The sequence below is a fragment of the Oncorhynchus kisutch genome, linkage group LG5, assembly GCF_002021735.2.
Source record: "Oncorhynchus kisutch isolate 150728-3 linkage group LG5, Okis_V2, whole genome shotgun sequence".
NCBI classification, from domain to species: Eukaryota; Metazoa; Chordata; class Actinopteri; order Salmoniformes; family Salmonidae; genus Oncorhynchus; species Oncorhynchus kisutch.
In genome coordinates, this window is record NC_034178.2 from 76,054,375 (window position 1) to 76,076,819 (window position 22,445).

Genomic DNA, 22,445 nt, shown 5'->3' on the forward strand with positions numbered 1-22,445 from the left:
AATTGCTGCAAAAGGGTGACTCTACAAAGTATTGACTTTGGGGGGGGGGTGAATAGCTATGCATGCTCAAGTTCAGTTTTTCACAATAAAACATATTTTGCATCTTCTAAGTGGTAGCCATGTTGTGTAAATCAAATGATACAACAACAACAACCCCCCCCCCCCCCCCCCCCCAATTTTTTTTTAATTCCAGGTTATAAGGCAACAAAATAGGAAAAACGCCAAGGGGGGGTGGATACTTTCACAAGCCACCGTATGGGGGTAGGAGTGTAAAGTTAACTTACAGGATGTACATGATGACACCTAGCGACCACATGTCACATGACTTATCATACTTCTCTGGTCCCAACACCTCTGGAGCTGAGAGATAGAGAGAGAGTGAGATACATATCACCAATATTAATCTCCCCCTCACTATTAGTAATACAACTATTGGCAACATTGTTAAGACACTGGACGCAGCTGATCATACAAACACTTTGCAATGTTCACTGTTCATTTCTAATGGGTTTGTTTGTTCTGTTTATTTCATTTGTAAACATGAAGCCCTTTGAAGAGACAGAGAAAATTCAAGCCCGTAAACTATCCTAATGGTACATTCTGTATAGTTCAAGCAAGATGAGTGTGAGGTGCGTGGGTCGGTGCGTGTCCTTACCAACGTAGTATGGTGTGTAGCAAGGGGTGACCAGTGAGTTGTGTGTGGTGGTCTCTTTAGCAAAACCAAAGTCTGTCAGTTTCAGCAGCGCATTAGGCCTCTTAGATAAATACAGTAGGTTCTCTGGCTACAGGGGGGAGAGAGAGAGTCACTATGGTTATATAATCATATTTTAGAGTCAGCGATATCAGAAGGGGCAGCTTACAAGTCAGCGGTAAGGGGTTAGAGGTGGAGGGGCAGGGGTTAGCTACCTTGACATCTCTGTGAGCGATGTTGATGGCATGAAGGAACTGAATGGCCTCTCCTATACTCTTCATGATATCAGAGGCCTCTGAAATACACACACAAAGTTAGCAAACAGATAATGTTTTTGCCTCTGTGTCTGTGTGTGTTCTACCTCTCTCTGTGAAGGCCTGGTCTCCTCTGTCCTGGATACGATTGAACAGCTCTCCCCCATCCATGCTGTAACACACACACACACACACACACACACACACACGGTTAGGGCCGAATTATAGTAAATCTAATCTCGATTCTCACGATGAGGTAGACCACACACACACCACTCTGCATGCTACAGGCGGAAGGGTCTGAAACAAAACCAAGTGTTTGTCAGAACGTGTCATCTCTGGCAGCTTTCCAGTAAACTAACCCCAACACCCCCCTCCCATCTCTCTGGGGTTAGTTTACTGGAAAGCAGCCAGAGAGGGCCAGGGGTCTCAGTCATTCAGAAAGAGAAACAGAAGAAAAAACAAGACGGTAGAAGAGATTTAAAAAAAAGAGAAACAGAGAGAAGAAAAAAAACTGACAGAGAGACCATCTTAATTATCCGCACCAGTCATGTGAACAGGCTCAACCAACCAACAACCTCAAAACACAATTAAGAAAAATGCATTGGAAATGTTACCTTTTCTGCTAACATCAAACATACTGTTTGTCATTGTCCTTTTTGTCATGAAAAGCTATTGAAAACTGCTGCTACTGCTGTAAATGCTGTGACCACAAAAAACACCATCCCCAAGTGACAGCGATTACCACACCATGAGAATGTGCACCCCGGTGTGTGTGTGTGTGTGTGTGTGTGTGTGAGAGAGAGAAGAAGTTCAGTGGTTTGATATCTCTCACGCCTCGTTAGTGGAAATAGAACAGTAAGTCAACGGAACTAACCTGGTTTAGGAGAAACCAATCAGCTTCATTTAACTCAACATGCTACTCTGCCAGCTCAGACGGCATCCCAAGCCGTGTCCTCAGAGCACGCGCAGACCAGCCGGCTGGTGTGTTTACGGACATATTAAAGTCGAAGTGACCCCAAACTTTTGAACGGTCGTGTTTGTCTCGTGTCTGAGCCGTTGAATTGGCGACTTCACTTTTAGACAAAACATCCTGATTATTATAAATATGAAAATATTAAAAAACTATTGATTTGTTTGTGTTTCTATAACAAAGTAATGCGGTCAACAACGTGAAACTGGTTGTAAACAGTGTATGTAAAGTGATGCCACATACAATTGAAGGAGTAGAGAAATAATGTTTCCAGATCTTTTATGCATTTCTATGGGCTCATGGCAGTATGGGCTCATGGCAGTATGGGCTCATGGCAGTATGGGCTCATGGCAGTATGGGCTCATGGCAGTATGGGCTCATGGCAGTATGGGCTCATAGCAGTATGGGCTCATAGCAGTATGGGCTCATAGCAGTATGGGCTCATAGCAGTATGGGCTCATAGCAGTATGGGCTCATAGCAGTATGGGCTCATAGCAGTATGGGCTCATAGCAGTATGGGCTCATAGCAGTATGGGCTCATAGCAGTATGGGCTCATAGCAGTATGGGCTCATAGCAGTAAGGCCAAATACACCTTTTCATCAAATAATTATTTTTTATATACAGAACCAGTCAACAGTTTGGACACACCTACTCTTTCAAGGGGTTTTCTTTATTTTGACTATTTTCTACATTGTAGAAACAAAACAATGAAATAACACACATAGAATCATGTAGAGTGTACAAAGCTGTCAAGGCAAAGGGTGGCTGCTTTGAATAATCTAAAATCGATGTATATTTTTTTAAACACTTTTTTGGTTACTACATGACTCCATATACGTTATTTCATAGGTTTTGATGACTTCACTATTATTCTACATTGTTCCCTTCTATGGCTCTCACAACGTCACAGCATAATAGAGAAAAGAAAACATGTTTGAGAAAACATTTAAATTGGGAATATATTTCGAAGAACAGACATGATTCCGTCATGTGTTAGGCTACGTCGTGTGTTAGGCTACGTCGTGTGTTAGGCTACGTCGTGTGTTAGGCTACGTCGTGTGTTAGGCTACGTCGTGTGTTAGGCTACGTCGTGTGTTAGGCTACGTCGTGTGTTAGGCTACGTCCAAACCATATAACCACTGTCTCCCGAATTTCTAGCACAATCCTCTTTTTTTTTGTCCCAAGTGTGTGTATTTTTAAATGTGGGCAGTGTCGTGTAGCACCCACCATTCCATGACTATGAGCAGACACTTCCTGCCCTGGTAGAGGTTTTCAAAGACGTCCACGATGCGTACGATGGTGGAACAGGGCGACGCCCTACAGTGAAGATCCACCTCCCTCCGAGCCTTCGCACAGTCCTGCAGCATCTACACACACACACACACACACACACACACACACACGCACACGCACACGCACACGTTAAAGAAGCTTGTGAAAGGCTCAAAAGGAGTCCACCTCCTGTTTCTGCAGGGCGACAGCTTGATGTACCAGGACACCCCCTGGACAGGATGCTAGTTTATCTCCTGTTTCTGCAGGGAGACAGCTTGATGTACCAGGACACCCCCTGGACAGAATGCTAGTTTATCTCCTGTTTCTGCAGGGAGACAGCTTGATGTACCAGGACACCCCCTGGACAGGACACTAGTCTATCTCCTGTTTCTGCAGGGAGACAGCTTGATGTACCAGGACACCCCCTGGACAGGATGCTAGTTTATCTCCTGTTTCTGCAGGGAGACAGCTTGATGTACCAGGACACCCCCTGGACAGGACACTAGTCTATCTCCTGTTTCTGCAGGGAGACAGCTTGATGTACCAGTACACCCCCTGGAGAGGATGCTAGTCTATCTCCTGTTTCTGCAGGGAGACAGCTTGATGTACCAGTACACCCCCTGGACAGGACACTAGTCTATCTCCTGTTTCTGTAGGGAGGCAGCTTGATGTACCAGGACACCCCCTGGACAGGATGCTAGTTTATAGCAGGGTCACATTATCAACAGTACTCTCATTTTATCACAGTTAACCCAAACCTCTAGGATACATCCACATTGCCCTTATAACCAAGGTCTCTAGTAATGTAGTGGCAGAGAGAAAAGAATATCTGTGTTCGTGGTGCGGTGTAGTGGCGCCCTCTATGGGTGGCAGTCAGTAATTACAGCTAGGTTACCAGAGTCGTTCCACCTCAAAAAGCACCAGAAACCATTCAGATTGTTCTGAAATTGTGTCTGTAGTTAGAAACAGATAAGATTTACATTCCTGAAACATCATTTAAAAAAATATTATTTGATCAAGAGAAATTATTCTAATTAACTAAACTCAAAATTGTACATGGTGTCCAGCCCAGGATAACCAAAACATTTCTTTATTAAAAGACTATCAGAAAGAACGTATTCAGTCAAGATATATATATATTTTAAGAATATCATGGAACATAATTGAACATTATAGTTACTCCATGCTTGTCTCAGAGCAGCGCAAAACGGTGCTGAAATAGTTGATCACAGTGGGTAGGCTAATATTATAATCACGATATTTAAGATAATTTAGTTTTCAAAAAAACGAAAGTGAGCGATTGTAATCTGAATAAAGGCCAAAATATTTACTGTTGTTTTTAGAGGGAGAGAAACCATAAGCCCACCTTGCCTATTTTTTTTGGGACAAGGACATCCCGGCCAGCCAAACCCTCCCTATGGGACTCCCAATGTGATACAGCCTGGATTCGAACCAGGGACTGTAGAGATTCCTCTCGTTAATAACAACACTTTTTTTTTTTTACACTTCCATGTTATTAAAAGGTTCCAATTGATAACGTTTTTATTTAATTTTATGCATCAATTAGTATATTTGAATTTAACCACAATATTTGTTGTGTCTTTAATAATAATTCGCTTTGTTAAAAAAAAAGATATATTTTGGAGATCATTTTGTTTTCAAATGAGGGCCATTCTTGAACGTGGGGTGAGACATTGTTACTAATTTGTAAATAAAGTTGGTTTGTCGCCTCATGGCTCCCAGTCACGGCCGGCACGGGTATTGAACCAGCATCTGTAGTAGGGCAGTTTGCAATGCGATGCAGTGTCTTAGACCACTGCGCCACTCGGGCGCTGTACAATGTGACCGGTCGGGAGTAGGCTACAGTACTACAGTAAGAGCAAAATAATCCTAACATTTCCACACCCTAATCGCAGTCTACGTTTCTCTTAGAATAAAAACCTTAGTGTAACAACAGTATTAGTAAGTAATACTGAAGTTGTGCACAATTATCAGTTTCTATTTAGGTTTATGTCGCCCATTCATTGTCAGTTAGAGACACAGTAGGACCCAAAAGCATAACCAGTGCTCTAACTCCCCCTGGTGGTGGTCTGGAGCAATGAACCAGTGACGCAGGGTACCGTACTAAACAACGAATTACCTCTAAGTCCCGCAGCATAATCTCAAAACCTTTAGTTGAGCAAACACAGTGCATTCGGAAAGTATTCAGACCCCTTGACTTTTTCCACCTTTTGTTACGTTTACAGCTAGGGCTGTGGCGGTCACGAAATTTCATAAGATGGTGATTGTCATTGCACATAACTGTCAGTCTCACGGTAATTGACCGTTAATTAACATAACACATTTTACATCTCCTGGCTTCCACACACAGACTACAAGCCACTGATGCAGACCTTTGGAACATCTACACTTAAAGTCCAATAAATCCATATAGTCTACACCATCACAATAAATCCATGTAATATAGTCTACACCATCACAATAAATCCATGTAATATAGTCTACACCATCACAATAAATCCATGTAATATAGTCTACACCATCACAATAAATCCATGTAATATAGTCTACACCATCACAATAAATCCATGTAATATAGTCTACACCATCACAATAAATCCATGTAATATAGTCTACACCATCACAATAAATCCATGTAATATAGTCTACACCATCACAATAAATCCATGTAATATAGTCTACCTACACCATCACAATAAATCCATGTAATATAGTCTACACCATCACAATAAATCCATGTAATATAGTCTATACCATCACAATAAATCCATGTAATATAGTCTATACCATCACAATAAATCCATGTAATATAGTCTACACCATCACAATAAATCCATGTAATATAGTCTACACCATCACAATAAATCCATGTAATATAGTCTACACCATCACAATAAATCCATGTAATATAGTCTACACCATCACAATAAATCCATGTAATATAGTCTACACCATCACAATAAATCCATGTAATATAGTCTACCTAGACCATCACAATAAATCCATGTAATATAGTCTACACCATCACAATAAATCCATGTAATATAGTCTACACCATCACAATAAATCCATGTAATATAGTCTACCTACACCATCACAATAAATCCATGTAATATAGTCTACACCATCACAATAAATCCATGTAATATAGTCTACACCATCACAATACATCCATGTAATATAGTCTACACCATCACAATAAATCCATGTAATAGTCTACCTACACCATCACAATAAATCCATGTAATATAGCCTACACCATCACAATAAATCCATGTAATATAGCCTACACCATCACAATAAATCCATGTAATATAGTCTACACCATCACAATAAATCCATGTAATATAGTCTACACCATCACAATAAATCCATGTAATATAGCCTACACCATCACAATAAATCCATGTAATAGTCTACCTACACCATCACAATAAATCCATGTAATATAGTCTACACCATCACAATAAATCCATTATTTATTTTAGACTATTAATATTAGCCATATTGGCTATGCTCAGTAGGCCATAGACCCAATACATTATCTCTGCATATTGGCTATGCTCAGTAGGCTATAGGCCCAATACATTATCTCTGCATATTGGCTATGCTCAGTAGGCCATAGACCCAATACATTATCCCTGCATATTGGCTATGCTCAGTAGGCTATAGGCCCAATACATTATCTCTGCATATTGGCTATGCTCAGCAGGCTATAGACCCAATACATTATCTCTGCATATTGGCTATGCTCAGCAGGCTATAGACCCAATACATTATCCCTGCATATTGGCTATGCTCAGCAGGCTATAGGCCCAATACATTATCTCTGCATATTGGCTATGCTCAGTAGGCCATAGACCCAATACATTATCTCTGCATATTGGCTATGCTCAGTAGGCTATAGGCCCAATACATTATCTCTGCATATTGGCTATGCTCAGCAGGCTATAGACCCAATACATTATCTCTGCATATTGGCTATGCTCAGCAGGCTATAGACCCAATACATTATCCCTGCATATTGGCTATGCTCAGCAGGCTATAGGCCCAATACATTATCTCTGCATATTGGCTATGCTCAGTAGGCCATAGACCCAATACATTATCTCTGCATATTGGCTATGCTCAGTAGGCTATAGGCCCAATACATTATCTCTGCATATTGGCTATGCTCAGTAGGCTATAGACCCAATACATTATCCCTGCATATTGGCTATACTCAGTAGGCTATAGACCCAATACATTATCTCTGCATATTGGCTATGCTCAGTAGGCCATAGACCCAATACATTATCTCTGCATATTGGCTATGCTCAGTAGGCTATAGACCCAATACATTATCCCTGCATATTGGCTATGCTCAGTAGGCCATAGACCCAATACATTATCTCTGCATATTGGCTATGCTCAGTAGGCTATAGACCCAATACATTATCTCTGCATATTGGCTATGCTCAGTAGGCTATAGGCCCAATACATTATCTCTGCATATTGGCTATGCTCAGTAGGCTATAGACCCAATACATTATCTCTGCATATTGGCTATACTCAGTAGGCTATAGGCCCAATACATTATCTCTGCATATTGGCTATGCTCAGTAGGCCATAGACCCAATACATTATCTCTGCATATTGGCTATGCTCAGTAGGCTATAGACCCAATACATTATCCCTGCATATTGGCTATGCTCAGTAGGCCATAGGCCCAATACATTATCCCTGCATATTGGCTATGCTCAGTAGGCTATAGGCCCAATACATTATCCCTGCATATTGGCTATGCTCAGTAGGCCATAGACCCAATACATTATCTCTGCATATTGGCTATGCTCAGTAGGCCATAGGCCCAATACATTATCCCTGCATATTGGCTATGCTCAGTAGGCCATAGGCCCAATACATTATCCCTGCATATTGGCTATGCTCAGTAGGCCATAGGCCCAATACATTATCCCTGCATATTGGCTATGCTCAGTAGGCTATAGGCCCAATACATTATCCCTGCATATTGGCTATGCTCAGTAGGCCATAGACCCAATACATTATCTCTGCATATTGGCTATGCTCAGTAGGCCATAGACCCAATACATTATCTCTGCATATTGGCTATGCTCAGCAGGCTATAGACCCAATACATTATCCCTGCATATTGGCTATGCTCAGCAGGCTATAGACCCAATACATTATCACTGCATATTGGCTATGCTTGAATTGACTTGCCAATGTTGTTATTCTGACCATTTAGAAATGATGTTAAAACATTTTAGGTAAATTATCACACCGGTAATATATAATTTGTCGTTTTACTTGTGAGGCACATCCGAGTGACTGATGGCCTGCATCTGATGGTCAGTCTGAGGGGAGAGAGAGAGCTGTGGTGAGGATCCCTCCCTCCCTCCAAGGACACCGAATCAATCACCTATTGACAATAGGAACGAATTCAGTCAACGAAAACGAATGAGCAAGAATTGGCGGGAGACAACTGAGCCATTTTGGAGAGAGACTTCACCACATACCCCTCCCCTCCCCAATTTAAATTATACTCAAGACATCTCATCTTCACACATATGAGATGTTTTACAGTGACAGCCGCAACTCGATAATCAGCCGTTGGCCTACTGCCAATCGTGCTGCCTAAATTACGGGCTTCCTAAATAGGCCTATGAGCATGTGATATGGAACAATCTAAAGCCATTTAAAAAGCGAATGATCCTCGATTCCTCTGTGACGAAGTTATGCTTTCTGGTAAAGGATTTAGAATGATTCAAATGTATTTCTGTACAGACAGGTGTAATTATATAACTGTGGCAAATGTATTTCCAATTACTTCCCTATTGGATCCACCACTATGTCATTTCTCTCCCGTTCTATTGGATCCACCACATATAATTTCTGTAAAATATGGAACCGCTATCAGGTGTTCTGTCTAGAATGGTGTTCTCCCCAGGTGCTCTGTCTAGAATGGTGTTCTCCCCAGGTGCTCTGTCTAGAATGGTGTTCTCCCAGGTGCTCTGTCTAGAATGGGGTTCTCCCCAGGTGCTCTGTCTAGAATGGGGTTCTCCCCAGGTGCTCTGTCTAGAATGGGGTTCTCCCCAGGTGCTCTGTCTAGAATGGTGTTCTCCCCAGGTGCTCTGTCTAGAATGGTGTTCTCCCACGTACTCTGTCTAGAATGGTGTTCTCCCACGTGCTCTGTCTAGAATGGTGTTCTCCCCAGGTGCTCTGTCTAGAATGGTGTTCTGCCCAGGTGCTCTGTCTAGAATGGTGTTCTCCCCAGGTGCTCTGTCTAGAATGGTGTTCTCCCCAGGTGCTCTGTCTAGAATGGTGTTCTCCCAGGTGCTCTGTCTAGAATGGTGTTCTCCCAGGTGCTCTGTCTAGAATGGTGTTCTCCCAGGTGCTCTGTCTAGAATGGTGTTCTCCCAGGTGCTCTGTCTAGAATGGTGTTCTCCCAGGTGCTCTGTCTAGAATGGTGTTTTCCGGCAAATTGCATTTTGGCAAATGTTTGAAAAAGCCGTTTTATTAGCCGTTTCATTAATAAATGCACGACCACAATCTACATATGACTTCTGTCCTGAGCACAGTGTGTGGACACCCTCATGGGTTATGACCCACAATGCATAGGAGTTGGGTACATTTCTAAAATGGTCGGTCAATTTAAATCTTACAGGTCACGTTGTTCGACACCACATTTCCCTAACAGAAACCCTGCCCCCCGTGCGCACACACACACACACACACACACACACACACACACACACACACACACACACACACACACACACACACACACACACACAAGGAAGTGAGAGCAGAGTGTTTAGTAAAGAGGGGTGGAGGTGTCAGAGAAACACTTCCTCCCTCTTGTATTCCCCCCTCAAAAGAAAATAGACCAACACTCATTAGAAGATGGTGGCTGACCACCGAACATCGGCCACCATTTCCTGTTGATTTTCCGGGATATTCAACAAGCTGTCTGCTGTAGTATGCTACCTGAAGCATCTCTAATGTAGAGGTTGGTTCTCAGTCGAGGCCTTTGATTTCTCCTCTGTCCATGCCGTATCACATACGCACCTATCCCTCCATTCCTTTCTCAGTCTCTCTCTTCCCTTTCTCAGTCTCTCTCTCTCTCTCTCTCTCTGATGGATACTAATCTGCAGTGTAATATCCTGGTGTGTAGCTGATATCTGTGTCACAGCTTTGACAGATATCCCATCAGATGTCAGGAGAGCTTACCGGGCAGAGGAGTGTTACCAGCAGCCCTCCAGGCAGTCTCTGACACACTTTCTGGCATAAAAGCTGTAGTCCCCATCCATCAACACACATATTCGGTCTACTGAAACTTCTGTACTTTTTAGATACTAGAATATGTTCGTTTCGGTATTTCTGAAAAATGTGTCAAACCTGTTCATATCAGACCCCTTATCATAGTGCACTCTGCCTGCTCCACTAACTCACTAATAGCCTGGGAGTCTGGGCTGCATCATGTTAGCTCCACTAACTCACTGCTAGCCTGGGAGTCTGGGCTGCATCATGTTAGCTCCACTAACTCACTGCTAGCCTGTACTGGGAGTCTGGGCTGTATCATGTTAGCTCCACTAACTCACTGCTAGCCTGGGGGTCTGGGCTGCATCATGTTAGCTCCACTAACTCACTGCTAGCCTGGGAGTCTGGGCTGCATCATGTTAGCTCCACTAACTCACTGCTAGCCTGGGAGTCTGGGCTGTATCATGTTAGCTCCACTAACTCACTGCTAGCCTGGGAGTCTGGGCTGCATCATGTTAGCTCCACTAACTCACTGCTAGCCTGGGAGTCTGGGCTGCATCATGTTAGCTCCACTAACTCACTGCTAGCCTGGGAGTCTGGGCTGCATCATGTTAGCTCCACTAACTCACTGCTAGCCTGTACTGGGAGTCTGGGCTGCATCATGTTAGCTCCACTAACTCACTGCTAGCCTGGGAGTCTGGGCTGCATCATGTTAGCTCCACTAACTCACTGCTAGCCTGGGAGTCTGGGCTGTATCATGTTAGCTCCACTAACTCACTGCTAGCCTGTACTGGGAGTCTGGGCTGTATCATGTTAGCTCCACTAACTCACTGCTAGCCTGTACTGGGAGTCTGGGCTGTATCATGTTAGCTCCACTAACTCACTGCTAGCCTGGGAGTCTGGGCTGCATCATGTTAGCTCCACTAACTCACTGCTAGCCTGTACTGGGAGTCTGGGCTGTATCATGTTAGCTCCACTAACTCACTGCTAGCCTGGGAGTCTGGGCTGCATCATGTTAGCTCCACTAACTCACTGCTAGCCTGTACTGGGAGTCTGGGCTGCATCATGTTAGCTCCACTAACTCACTGCTAGCCTGTACTGGGAGTCTGGGCTGTATCATGTTAGCTCCACTAACTCACTGCTAGCCTGTACTGGGAGTCTGGGCTGCATCATGTTAGCTCCACTAACTCACTGCTAGCCTGTACTGGGAGTCTGGGCTGTATCATGTTAGCTCCACTAACTCACTGCTAGCCTGTACTGTGAGTCTGGGCTGTATCATGTTAGCTCCACTTATATGAGTAGGCTGGAGGTCTGCTGGGTGCAGGATCGACCCTGCTGGAGGCCTGCTGGAGGTCTGCTGGGTGCAGGGTTCTGTTTTAGCCCATCAATAACACACCTGATACAACAAATCGAATGAGTTGATAATCAAGTGTGCTATTGCTGGTCTGGAACAGAAGTCTGTTCCCCCCCAGTAGATCGGGGATCAGTAGAGCAATGGTTGGCCACCGCTGGTATGCAGTTTTATATGTTCATCTGAAATGATGCTTTAGTAATAATAACCTACTCCACTATCTGCTGATGTTTAGACAAACATATGAATGGTGCTCTGTCTAGAACGGTGTTCTCCCCAGGTGCTCTGTCTAGAACGGTGTTCTCCCCAGGTGCTCTGTCTAGAACGGTGTTCTCCCCAGGTGCTCTGTCTAGAACGGTGTTCTCCCCAGGTGCTCTGTCTAGAACGGTGTTCTCCCCAGGTGCTCTGTCTAGAACGGTGTTCTCCCCAGGTGCTCTGTCTAGAACGGTGTTCTCCCCAGGTGCTCTGTCTAGAACGGTGTTCTCCCCAGGTGCTCTGTCTAGAACGGTGTTCTCCCCAGGTGCTCTGTCTAGAACGGTGTTCTCCCCAGGTGCTCTGTCTAGAACGGTGTTCTCCCCAGGTGCTCTGTCTAGAACGGTGTTCTCCCCAGGTGCTCTGTCTAGAACGGTGTTCTCCCAGGTGCTCTGTCTAGAACGGTGTTCTCCCCAGGTGCTCTGTCTAGAACGGTGTTCTCCCCAGGTGCTCTGTCTAGAACGGTGTTCTCCCAGGTGCTCTGTCTAGAACGGTGTTCTCCCAGGTGCTCTGTCTAGAACGGTGTTCTCCCAGGTGCTCTGTCTAGAACGGTGTTCTCCCAGGTGCTCTGTCTAGAACGGTGTTCTCCCAGGTGCTCTGTCTAGAACGGTGTTCTCCCAGGTGCTCTGTCTAGAACGGTGTTCTCCCAGGTGCTCTGTCTAGAACGGTGCTCTGTCTAGAATGGTGCTCTGTCTAGAACGGTGCTCTGTCTAGAATGGTGCTCTGTCTAGAATGATGCTCTGTCTAGAATGGTGTTCTCCCCAGGTGTTCTGTCTAGAATGGTGCTCTGTCTAGAACGGTGTTCTCCCCAGGTGCTCTGTCTAGAACGGTGTTCTCCCCAGGTGCTCTGTCTAGAACGGTGTTCTCCCCAGGTGCTCTGTCTAGAACGGTGTTCTCCCCAGGTGCTCTGTCTAGAACGGTGTTCTCCCCAGGTGCTCTGTCTAGAACGGTGTTCTCCCCAGGTGCTCTGTCTAGAACGGTGTTCTCCCCAGGTGCTCTGTCTAGAACGGTGTTCTCCCCAGGTGCTCTGTCTAGAACGGTGTTCTCCCCAGGTGCTCTGTCTAGAACGGTGTTCTCCCCAGGTGCTCTGTCTAGAACGGTGTTCTCCCCAGGTGCTCTGTCTAGAACGGTGTTCTCCCCAGGTGCTCTGTCTAGAACGGTGTTCTCCCCAGGTGCTCTGTCTAGAACGGTGTTCTCCCCAGGTGCTCTGTCTAGAACGGTGTTCTCCCCAGGTGCTCTGTCTAGAACGGTGTTCTCCCCAGGTGCTCTGTCTAGAACGGTGTTCTCCCCAGGTGCTCTGTCTAGAACGGTGTTCTCCCCAGGTGCTCTGTCTAGAACGGTGTTCTCCCCAGGTGCTCTGTCTAGAACGGTGTTCTCCCCAGGTGCTCTGTCTAGAACGGTGTTCTCCCCAGGTGCTCTGTCTAGAACGGTGTTCTCCCCAGGTGCTCTGTCTAGAACGGTGTTCTCCCCAGGTGCTCTGTCTAGAACGGTGTTCTCCCCAGGTGCTCTGTCTAGAACGGTGTTCTCCCCAGGTGCTCTGTCTAGAACGGTGTTCTCCCCGGTGCTCTGTCTAGAACGGTGTTCTCCCAGGTGCTCTGTCTAGAACGGTGTTCTCCCAGGTGCTCTGTCTAGAACGGTGTTCTCCCAGGTGCTCTGTCTAGAACGGTGTTCTGTCTAGAATGGTGTTCTCCCCAGGTGCTCTGTCTAGAATGGTGTTCTGTCTAGAATGGTGTTCTCCCCAGGTGCACCATTCTAGACAGATACATCTTTCTATACCAATTAGCTTATTTGACACTTTAGAAGTTTTGATTCTTTGAAGTGTTTAAAACTTGTAATTTTTGAACAATTCAAAATGAACTAGTGTCAATGTTGAATAATCACATATCACAATCCTACAATAAAAATGGGGAAGAGGTTCCATTTCCTCGTTGTAACAGCTCCAACACTCCGTCCAGAGTGTAGTTTGAGAGAGAGATACAGTATTCAAGATTGGCCTATCACTGACCTGGAAAAGCTAGACCAGGATGGGCAACTTCAGTCTTCAGGGAACTTATTGGTCATGCTACTACCCTAGCTAACACATGACCTCAATAATCAACTAATCATGATCTTCAGTTTAGAATGGAATTAGTTTAATCAGCTGTGTTCGCTAGGGATGGGGTAAAAGGGTTACACCACTCTGGCCCCATGAGGACTGAAGTTACCCATGCCTGAGCTAGATACTGGCCTCACGTTTAGGTCAATATAAGGCTGTTTTTATACAAACGCTGTTGGCTTTATAATCGTGAGAGGAATTGAACGAGCTAGTAGCTAATATCATTCCAGAAATGTTCAAATTAAAAATATGAATATATGGACAGCATTATAAACAATTCCTCCCGTTGCTCCAGGTGATCTTCAAATAACAGAGAAATGCTGTGAAAACCAGCGCACTGCAAACATTCCAAAATGTTTAGTCAGCAGTGCTTGTTTTGTTGACATTTAGTCCTCACTGTAGCTCCTACAGCACTACCCTGGTGAGCCGTACGTAGCAGCAAGGTATTTGATTGGTTTGACGTACTTTGAGGAGTCATTGATTTTACACCGGGTATAACCCCTCTTCAGCTGATTTCTGCCAGGGAATTTCCCCAGGCTTCCCGTTTTAGGGAAACCTGTTTCATGACGAGGCTATGACCAGACAGTGTCTCTCACACACACACACCTCTACCCCAGTCAGTCTGCTCTGCATGCCTGGGGACGTTGCCAGACAGTGACTCAGTGTAATGTTGACGTCAGCTACTGTCGGGAGACAAGCTGGCATGGCAGGACTTGTTCTAACCGTGTAATGAAATAATTCATAGCTAGAACCTACTACTTCTGTCTTTCTACTGTCAGGGCTATATCGACTGATTGTGGTCTTTAGTCTGGACAACCATTAGTTGGATCAGATAACCATGAACGAATTTGACTATGACTTCATAACAGCGTTTAATGGTCTGGTTAGAAACAACATTAGCCTAACCTACGTCAGCCTTCTTCAACTGGTCCTGGACAACCACTAGATGTGCAGGTATTTCCTCCAGCCCGTCACTAAAACACCGGATTCAACTAGGCCTAATTGTTGTCTAACCTCACCCCCCCAGGCTAAATGCACATAAACCTGCAGCGACTCAAATCTGGTCTACAGGGGTGTGAGGTAACGCCTAGTCAATAGTCAAAGGGATGGCCCGGGACGTTTTATCAATCTTTCTGTTGTGTTAACGAAGGCCACTTTTGACTTGTTGATTAACCAGACCTTCCGAGGATTTGTCAGAAGTGTCAAGGTGAGATTAGAGGATTTGTCAGAAGTGTCAAGGTGAGATTAGAGGATTTGTCAGAAGTGTCAAGGTGAGATTAGAGGATTTGTCAGAAGTGTCTGGTGAGATTAGAGAGCTTGACCAGGGTGACGCTCATGGAGTCAGCTAATGACATCACGCCACTGGTGCGTTCAGGTCGATTAAATGTTTGCGTGACGTTTCCTTAAAATATTCTGCAACATTCTCGAACAGACTTACATTTGCACTGTTTGTTGGGTATGGCGTAGTGTGGCTTGAAGCCATGAGTGACGTATTTAAAAAAGGTCAGTGGCCATGGTGACAGCGGTACCCAACCCCTCCCCAATTTTCAACTTGTCGATCAGAACACCACTGTATTCATTTAAATTTGAACTTTGTACACCATTGTTCCGTACTGAAAGCAGCCCAGCGTATAGTATAGTGATGACATCACAGCAGTATAGAGAGAGCGGAGTGATCAATAAGGCCTATCAGATCTGCTGCCCATCATTCTGTCTGCTGATCAATCATTAGAATGTGTTCTTAACTGACTTGCCTAGTTAAATAAACGGTTAACAGACAGGAGAGAATAATGAGAGGGAAAGCAGCCGTTGTTCTCAACACACCTATATTTAAAATGTTGATTGTTTACCAACACTGTTTATTCTTAGTTACAGCAAACATGTCAGGTAGTTACTCTGTCAAAAAATAAATACATGACCAAGTCGCACTGTTTCAACAAAACTATAGTGGGACATTGAAAGTGTAGCTAAAACAACTTCTTATCCAACAGACTACTAGATATGTATAACACACTTCCCCGTTAATCTATGATATTACCTTGAGGGCGTATTTGTCTCCGCTTTTCTTGTGGAAGATCTCCAGCACCCTTCCGTTGATGCCGTGTCCCAGTACCTGACTGGTCACTTTGTACTCGTCCGTTATTGCGTTCTTCTTGATTTGAAGGGTCGGTTTCACATGAAACTGTGAGAGGTGACCCGAAGGGGGCGGGTTAGGTTGGCCCGCCGGGTTAGCTGGGCCCTGGGTCGGGGGGAACAGAGGCTGGGTCCCGGTGTTGGACAACATATTGGGTCAGCTCAACCAGACAATGACAGCACTTTCCTTCTCTCCTTCCTGGGTTACAGGTAGGTAGTTGGCCTCCGAAAGTGAAGTTGGATCCTCAACAACAACAAAAAAGGACAGCGAGTTTGAAAATAAGTCCGCTAAAAACAAATGGTGTTCACGACAACGTTATAGTCCAGGTTGAAGGGGCTAAATAAATTAGCCCGGTTAGTTAGCTGCTTTAGGCTAAGCTAACGTTAGCTGAAATCCATCTCGGTGGTCCGTCCGCCTATTCCAGGTAGATTCAAACAGATTTCAAGCCGTTTCAAATTGTGTAGGTTAAATAACAACTATGGCACTAACTGCGAAATTATATTTCAACACGTTACGGTGTAAGATTAAAACACAAACGGACTTAAATTAAGAAAACACAAAAACTCAAGACACCAGAGTGCACACTCACAATCACCGACTTTCCGATAATAGTTATGGTGCGTTCAAGACTACTGAGTTCTCGGAAAAAAACGAGGTAATATCGTGACTTCGGTGATCTTTAGATAGGAAAGTTGGAGCTCAAGGAATACCAGACTTTCCGAGTTGGATGACTGTTAAAAAACGACTTTTCCCAGTCGTAACTTGTTTTTTTTCCGAGTTCCCAGTTGCCATGAAATTCGCATGTTGGGGATTTCCGAGTTCAAAGTTCCCAAGTTGTCGTGAATGCAACATCACACAAGGAGGGGCTCCTCTGATGACGTCATGGCACGAGATATGACGCCTGCTGAAATTTTCTGCGTTCAAAACAACTGGGAACTCGGGAAAAATAAGGTCAAATCATGACGCCAGTGATCTTTAGGACGGAGCTCTAGGAAGATGCCCGAGTTTCCGACTTGAAATCCCAATTTGGATGACCTTTCAAACTATTTTTCCAAGTTGGAGCTCATTTTTTCCACGAGTATCCAGTTGTTTTGAACGCTCTGAAATCGGAAGTGAAATTTCCGAGTTCCCAGGGGTTATGAACGCGGCAATTCTCCTTCAAATATGGTTAGCTGCAGCCCAATATGGCGACCGGAGTATGGGCGAGTGGGTGTGTCGAAAGGGTGGGTGTATGGAAAGCGAATCAGTTGATTGGGCAGATTTGTTGCCACTCAAGACCGTTTTGCGTGCCTGATTGGGGTGTTCCTTCCTTTTGAAGCGCTTCCTACTGTGTATCATCAAATGAAATTGTATTGGTCACATACACATGGTTAGCAGATGTTATTGCAGGTGTAGCGAAATGCTTGTGTTTCTAATTCCGACAATGCAGTAATATCTAATATGTAATCTAAAAATTCCCTAACAACTACCTAATACTCATAAATCTAAGTATAGGAATGGAATAAGAATATGTACATATAAATATATGGATGAGAAATGTCAGAGCGGCATAGGAAAGATGCAATAGATGGTATAAAATACAGTATATACATATGAAATGAGTAATGCAAGATGTGTAAACATTATTAAAGTGGCCAATGATTTCAAGTCTGTATGTAGGCAGCAGCCTCTCTGTTAGTGATGGCTGTTTAAAGATAGAAGCTGTTTTTCAGTCTTTCGGTCTCAGCTTTGAGGCACCTGTACTGACCTCACCTTCTGGATGGTAGCGGCGTGAACAGGCAGTGGCTCGGGTGGTTGTTGTCCTTGATAATCTTTTTGGCCTTCCTGTGACATCGGGTGCTGTAGGTGTCCTGGAGGGCAGGTAGTTTGCCCCCGGCGATGCATTGTGCAGACCGCACCACCCTCTGGATAGCCATGCGGTTGTGGGCGGTGCAGTTGCCGAACCAGTTGGTGATGCAGCCTGACAGGATACTCTCAATTGTGCATCTGTAAAAGTTTGTGAGGGTTTTAGGTGACAAGCCACATTTCTTCAGCCTCCTGAGGTTGCTGAAGTTGCACCTTCTTCACCACAGTCTGTGTGGGTGGACCATTTCAGTTTGTCTGTGATGTGTACGCCGAGGAACTTAACTTTTCACCTCCTCCACTACTGTCCCGTCGATGTGGATAGGGGGACCTCCCTCCGCTGTTTCCTGAAGTCCACGATCATCTCTTTTGTTTTGTTGACATTGAGTGAGAGATTGTTTTGCTGACACCACACTCCGAATGACCTCACCTCCTCCCTGTGGGCTGTCTCATTGTTGTTGGTAATCAAGCCTACGACTGTTGTGTCATCTGCAAACTTGGTGATTGAGTTGGAGGCGTGCATGGCCACACAGTCATGGGTGAACAAGGAGTACAGGAGGGGGCTGAACACGCACCCCTGTGGGGCCCCAGTGTTGAGGATCAGCGAAGTGGAGATGTTGTTTCTGCCTTCACCACCTGGGAGCGGCTCATCAAGAAGTCCAGGATCCAATTTCACAGGGCGGGGTTGAGACCCAGGGCCTCTAGCTTAATGATGAGCTTGGAGGGTACTGTGGTGTTGAATTCTGAGCTGTAGTCTATGAACAGCATTCTCACATAGGTATTCCTCACAATATAACCTCACACTCAACGTCAACAAAACTAAGGAGATGATTGTGGACTTCAGGAAACAGCAGAGGGAACACCCCCCTATCCACATCGATGGAACAGTAGTGGAGAGAGTAGTAAGTTTTAAGTTCCTCGGCGTACACATCACAGACAAACTGAATTGGTCCACCCACACAGACAGCATCGTGAAGAAGGCGCAGCAGCGCCTCGTCAACCTCAGGAGGCTGAAGAAATTCGGCTTGTCACCAAAAGCACTCACAAACTTCTACAGATGCACAATCGAGAGCATCCTGTCGGGCTGTATCACCGCTTGGTAACTGCTCCGCCCACAACCGTAAGGCTCTCCAGAGGGTAGTGAGGTCTGCACAACGCATCACCGGGGGCAAACTACCTGCCCTCCAGGACACCTACACCACCCGATGTCACAGGAAGGCCATAAAGATCATCAAGGACAACAACCACCCGAGCCACTGCCTGTTCACCCCGCTATCGTCCAGAAGGCGAGGTCAGTACAGATGCATCAAAGCTTGGACCGAGAGACTGAAAAACAGCTTCTATCTCAAGGTCATCAGACTGTTAAACAGCCACCACTAACATTGAGTGGCTGCTGCCAACACACTGACTCAACTCCAGCCACTTTAATAATGGGAATTGATGTAAAATATATCACTAGCCACTTTAAACAATGCTACTTAATATAATGTTTACATACCCTACATTATTTATCTCATATGTATACGTATATACTGTACTCGATACCATCTACTGCATCTTGCCTATGCCGCTCTGTACCATCACTCATTCATATATCTTTATGTACATATTCTTTATCCCTTTACACTTGTGTGTATAAGGTAGTAGTTTTGGAATTGTTAGCTAGATTACTCGTTGGTTATTACTGCATTGTCGGAACTAGAAGCACAAGCATTTCGCTACACTCGCAATAACATCTGCTAACCATGTGTATCTGACAAATAAAATTTGATTTGATTTGACATGACTAATCAAATTACCTGTGCAGTCAGATCGAAATGTCAGCAGGGATGGAAATGAATCTAGCCCGAGGCTAGTAATTTTCAGACTGGATAGTAGACAATGTGCCAAACCATCCTGACACAGCTGTGAAATTTTGCCTTCACAAACATCGCATGTCACAGATTTATGACCTGAATGTAGAAATCGTTGTCAGCTGGCCAGTGCACAAAATCCTTATGTTCCATCCCTGCATGCCAGTCCCTTTCAGATGACCCCCCCCCCCCCCCTGTCACTGTTAGTCCTCCTCAGTGACCTCATGGCTGAGGGTTTTACCTATCCTCTTGAGAATTAAAATTAGAAGTACACTCACATAGCTCAATACTTCACCTTTTTTGGGCAAATAGTAACATAGACTGTCCTGATGATCCTAGTTGAGCATTCCAGATCATTCCTCCATCTCAGCAGAAATGTCCCCAATCCACATAGTAAAAGTTTAGATGTGCAGATAGTAAAATAGACTGGGTTTTGGTCTGTCACTAAAGTCAAGTCTGTGGATAAATGGTATTTTAATATAGATGTTACCATTTTAGTAATCAACTTAGCTAGCTAGTCAAAGTAAATAACAAATGTGTCTTTCAGATGGGTGTACCGGAAACCTAGTTACAACACTCGGGTCTGCAGCTGCCAGTTTCCGGGTAGGTAAGAGAAATGTCCCTGTATTTACCAGAAAAGGCCATTCATCCACCAGAAGGCAGAAGAGGAAAATCCGGACTGTTGATTGGGAAACAGGAACTAAACAATGAGGCATGAGGATTGGATGTTAAGTGACCAATTGTCACATTGTCCAATGCTTTTTCTGTCCTTTTTCTGTCCAGATAAAGATGGTGATACAGCATTGGAAAAATACCTACCACTGACAAAATGTGTCTTTGTTTTCCAGTCCAACAACAGTGCATCCCTCAGGACATCCGGTGCCAGTGTGATCCAGTTGTAGAGGTTCACGCCTGGGGACGGACAGATGAATAATTCATCAAGTATGATACAATAGCGTAAAACATTGGATTAGTAGATGCATCGAAAGTTGACATTGTCTCCTTTTCCCCATGTTTTAGAGACATGAGGCGTAACATGCGGAACATCAGGCTCACCCCAGGAGAAGCAGTGCATGATCAACGCTACTCTCAGCAAGGAGATCTGCTGGAAATGATCGTTCTCTAAGACATTTAAACTTCATAGATAGAAATTCGCACACGATAAAATGCAACGTGGATTGTATTGTACTACTGGATGAAACTGAGGAGATGCACTCAGATCTTTGTGATTGAACTTACGTTAACTTAGACATAGTAACCAGGAGTGGTATGGTGTAGGCATAGTAACCAGGAGTGGTATGGTGTTGATATCGTGTAGGCATAGTAACCAGGAGTGGTATGGTGTTGATATCGTGTAGGCATAGTAACCAGGAGTGGTATGGTGTTGATATCGTGTAGGCATAGTAACCAGGAGGGGTATGGTGTTGATATCGTGTAGTCATAGTAACCAGGAGGGGTATGGTGTTGATATCGTGTAGGCATAGTAACCAGGAGTGGTATGGTGTTGATATCGTGTAGGCATAGTAACCAGGAGGGGTATGGTGTTAATATCGTGTAGTCATAGTAACCAGGAGGGGTATGGTGTTGATATCGTGTAGTCATAGTAACCAGGAGTGGTATGGTGTTGATATCGTGTAGGCATAGTAACCAGGAGGGGTATGGGGTTAATATCATGTAGTCATAGTAACCAGGAGGGGTATGGTGTTGATATCGTGTAGGCATAGTAACCAGGAGGGGTATGGGGTTAATATTGTGTAGTCATAGTAACCAGGAGGGGTATGGTGTTGATATCGTGTAGTCATAGTAACCAGGAGGGGTATGGTGTTAATATCGTGTAGTCATAGTAACCAGGAGGGGTATGGTGTTGATATCATGTAGTCATAGTAACCAGGAGGGGTATGGTGTTGATATCGTGTAGTCATAGTAACCAGGAGGGGTAAGGTGTTAATATCGTGTAGTCATAGTAACCAGGAGGGGTATGGTGTTGATATTGTCCGTATCTAAAGAACAAAAGGCAGTCCCTCCAGGATTAAGCAACATTTTTTCGGAATTTCTGCAGCCAAAAATGCTTGATTTTGCGGCAGCTTTTCTGAAATTCTGCGATACACTTCACAATGTTTTTTTGTTGCGGCGATAATTTCATATAAACCAGTAAAAGTCATATGTGCTCAGGTTTAGGACCACTTTAAGCAGAAAACATTATACAAAAACAATTAACCATATAAAGTGCTCAATTGTGTTTATTTTCCTGAACAAACAACTCATAATAACTCAACGTCATAATCCACTCACACCTCTCCTCTCCATCAGGCTTGGGGCTTGCTATCAACACAAGATGCACCTCCCATTCCTTCTCTCCCTCTCTCTTAAAAAAACAAATAGATTCTAAGCTGATCACTCACCTTTCAATTTGAGGATCGATATTTCTTTCAAATAAATTGTC

At 44.4% G+C, this 22,445-nt stretch overlaps 1 protein-coding gene and 1 long non-coding RNA gene across 3 annotated transcripts in view; one reads left to right on the forward strand and one right to left on the reverse strand.

Annotated features, from left to right (window-relative positions):
* LOC109882374 (MAP kinase-activated protein kinase 2) overlaps positions 1-17,151 on the reverse strand; it is a 37,883-nt gene extending 20,732 nt beyond the window's left edge. Inside the window, exons 1-6 of one of the 2 annotated variants that reach the window (XM_031825862.1) lie at positions 16,212-17,151; positions 3,147-3,286; positions 1,053-1,117; positions 907-986; positions 656-782; positions 285-360 (exon numbers count right to left, since the gene is read on the reverse strand). In XM_031825862.1, coding sequence (XP_031681722.1) covers positions 285-360; positions 656-782; positions 907-986; positions 1,053-1,117; positions 3,147-3,286; positions 16,212-16,457 — 734 coding nt within the window. In that variant the 5' untranslated portion in view covers positions 16,458-17,151. The remainder of the gene's footprint in view (positions 1-284; positions 361-655; positions 783-906; positions 987-1,052; positions 1,118-3,146; positions 3,287-16,211) is intronic. The other variant, XM_031825861.1, reaches the window with a different exon arrangement.
* On the forward strand, positions 16,404-21,852 carry LOC109882375 (uncharacterized). Its single transcript, XR_002254002.2, has 4 exons — positions 16,404-16,516; positions 20,550-20,605; positions 20,851-20,944; positions 21,023-21,852. It is a non-coding gene; the product is annotated as an uncharacterized LOC109882375 (long non-coding RNA).
* Positions 21,853-22,445: the final 593 nt, after the last annotated feature.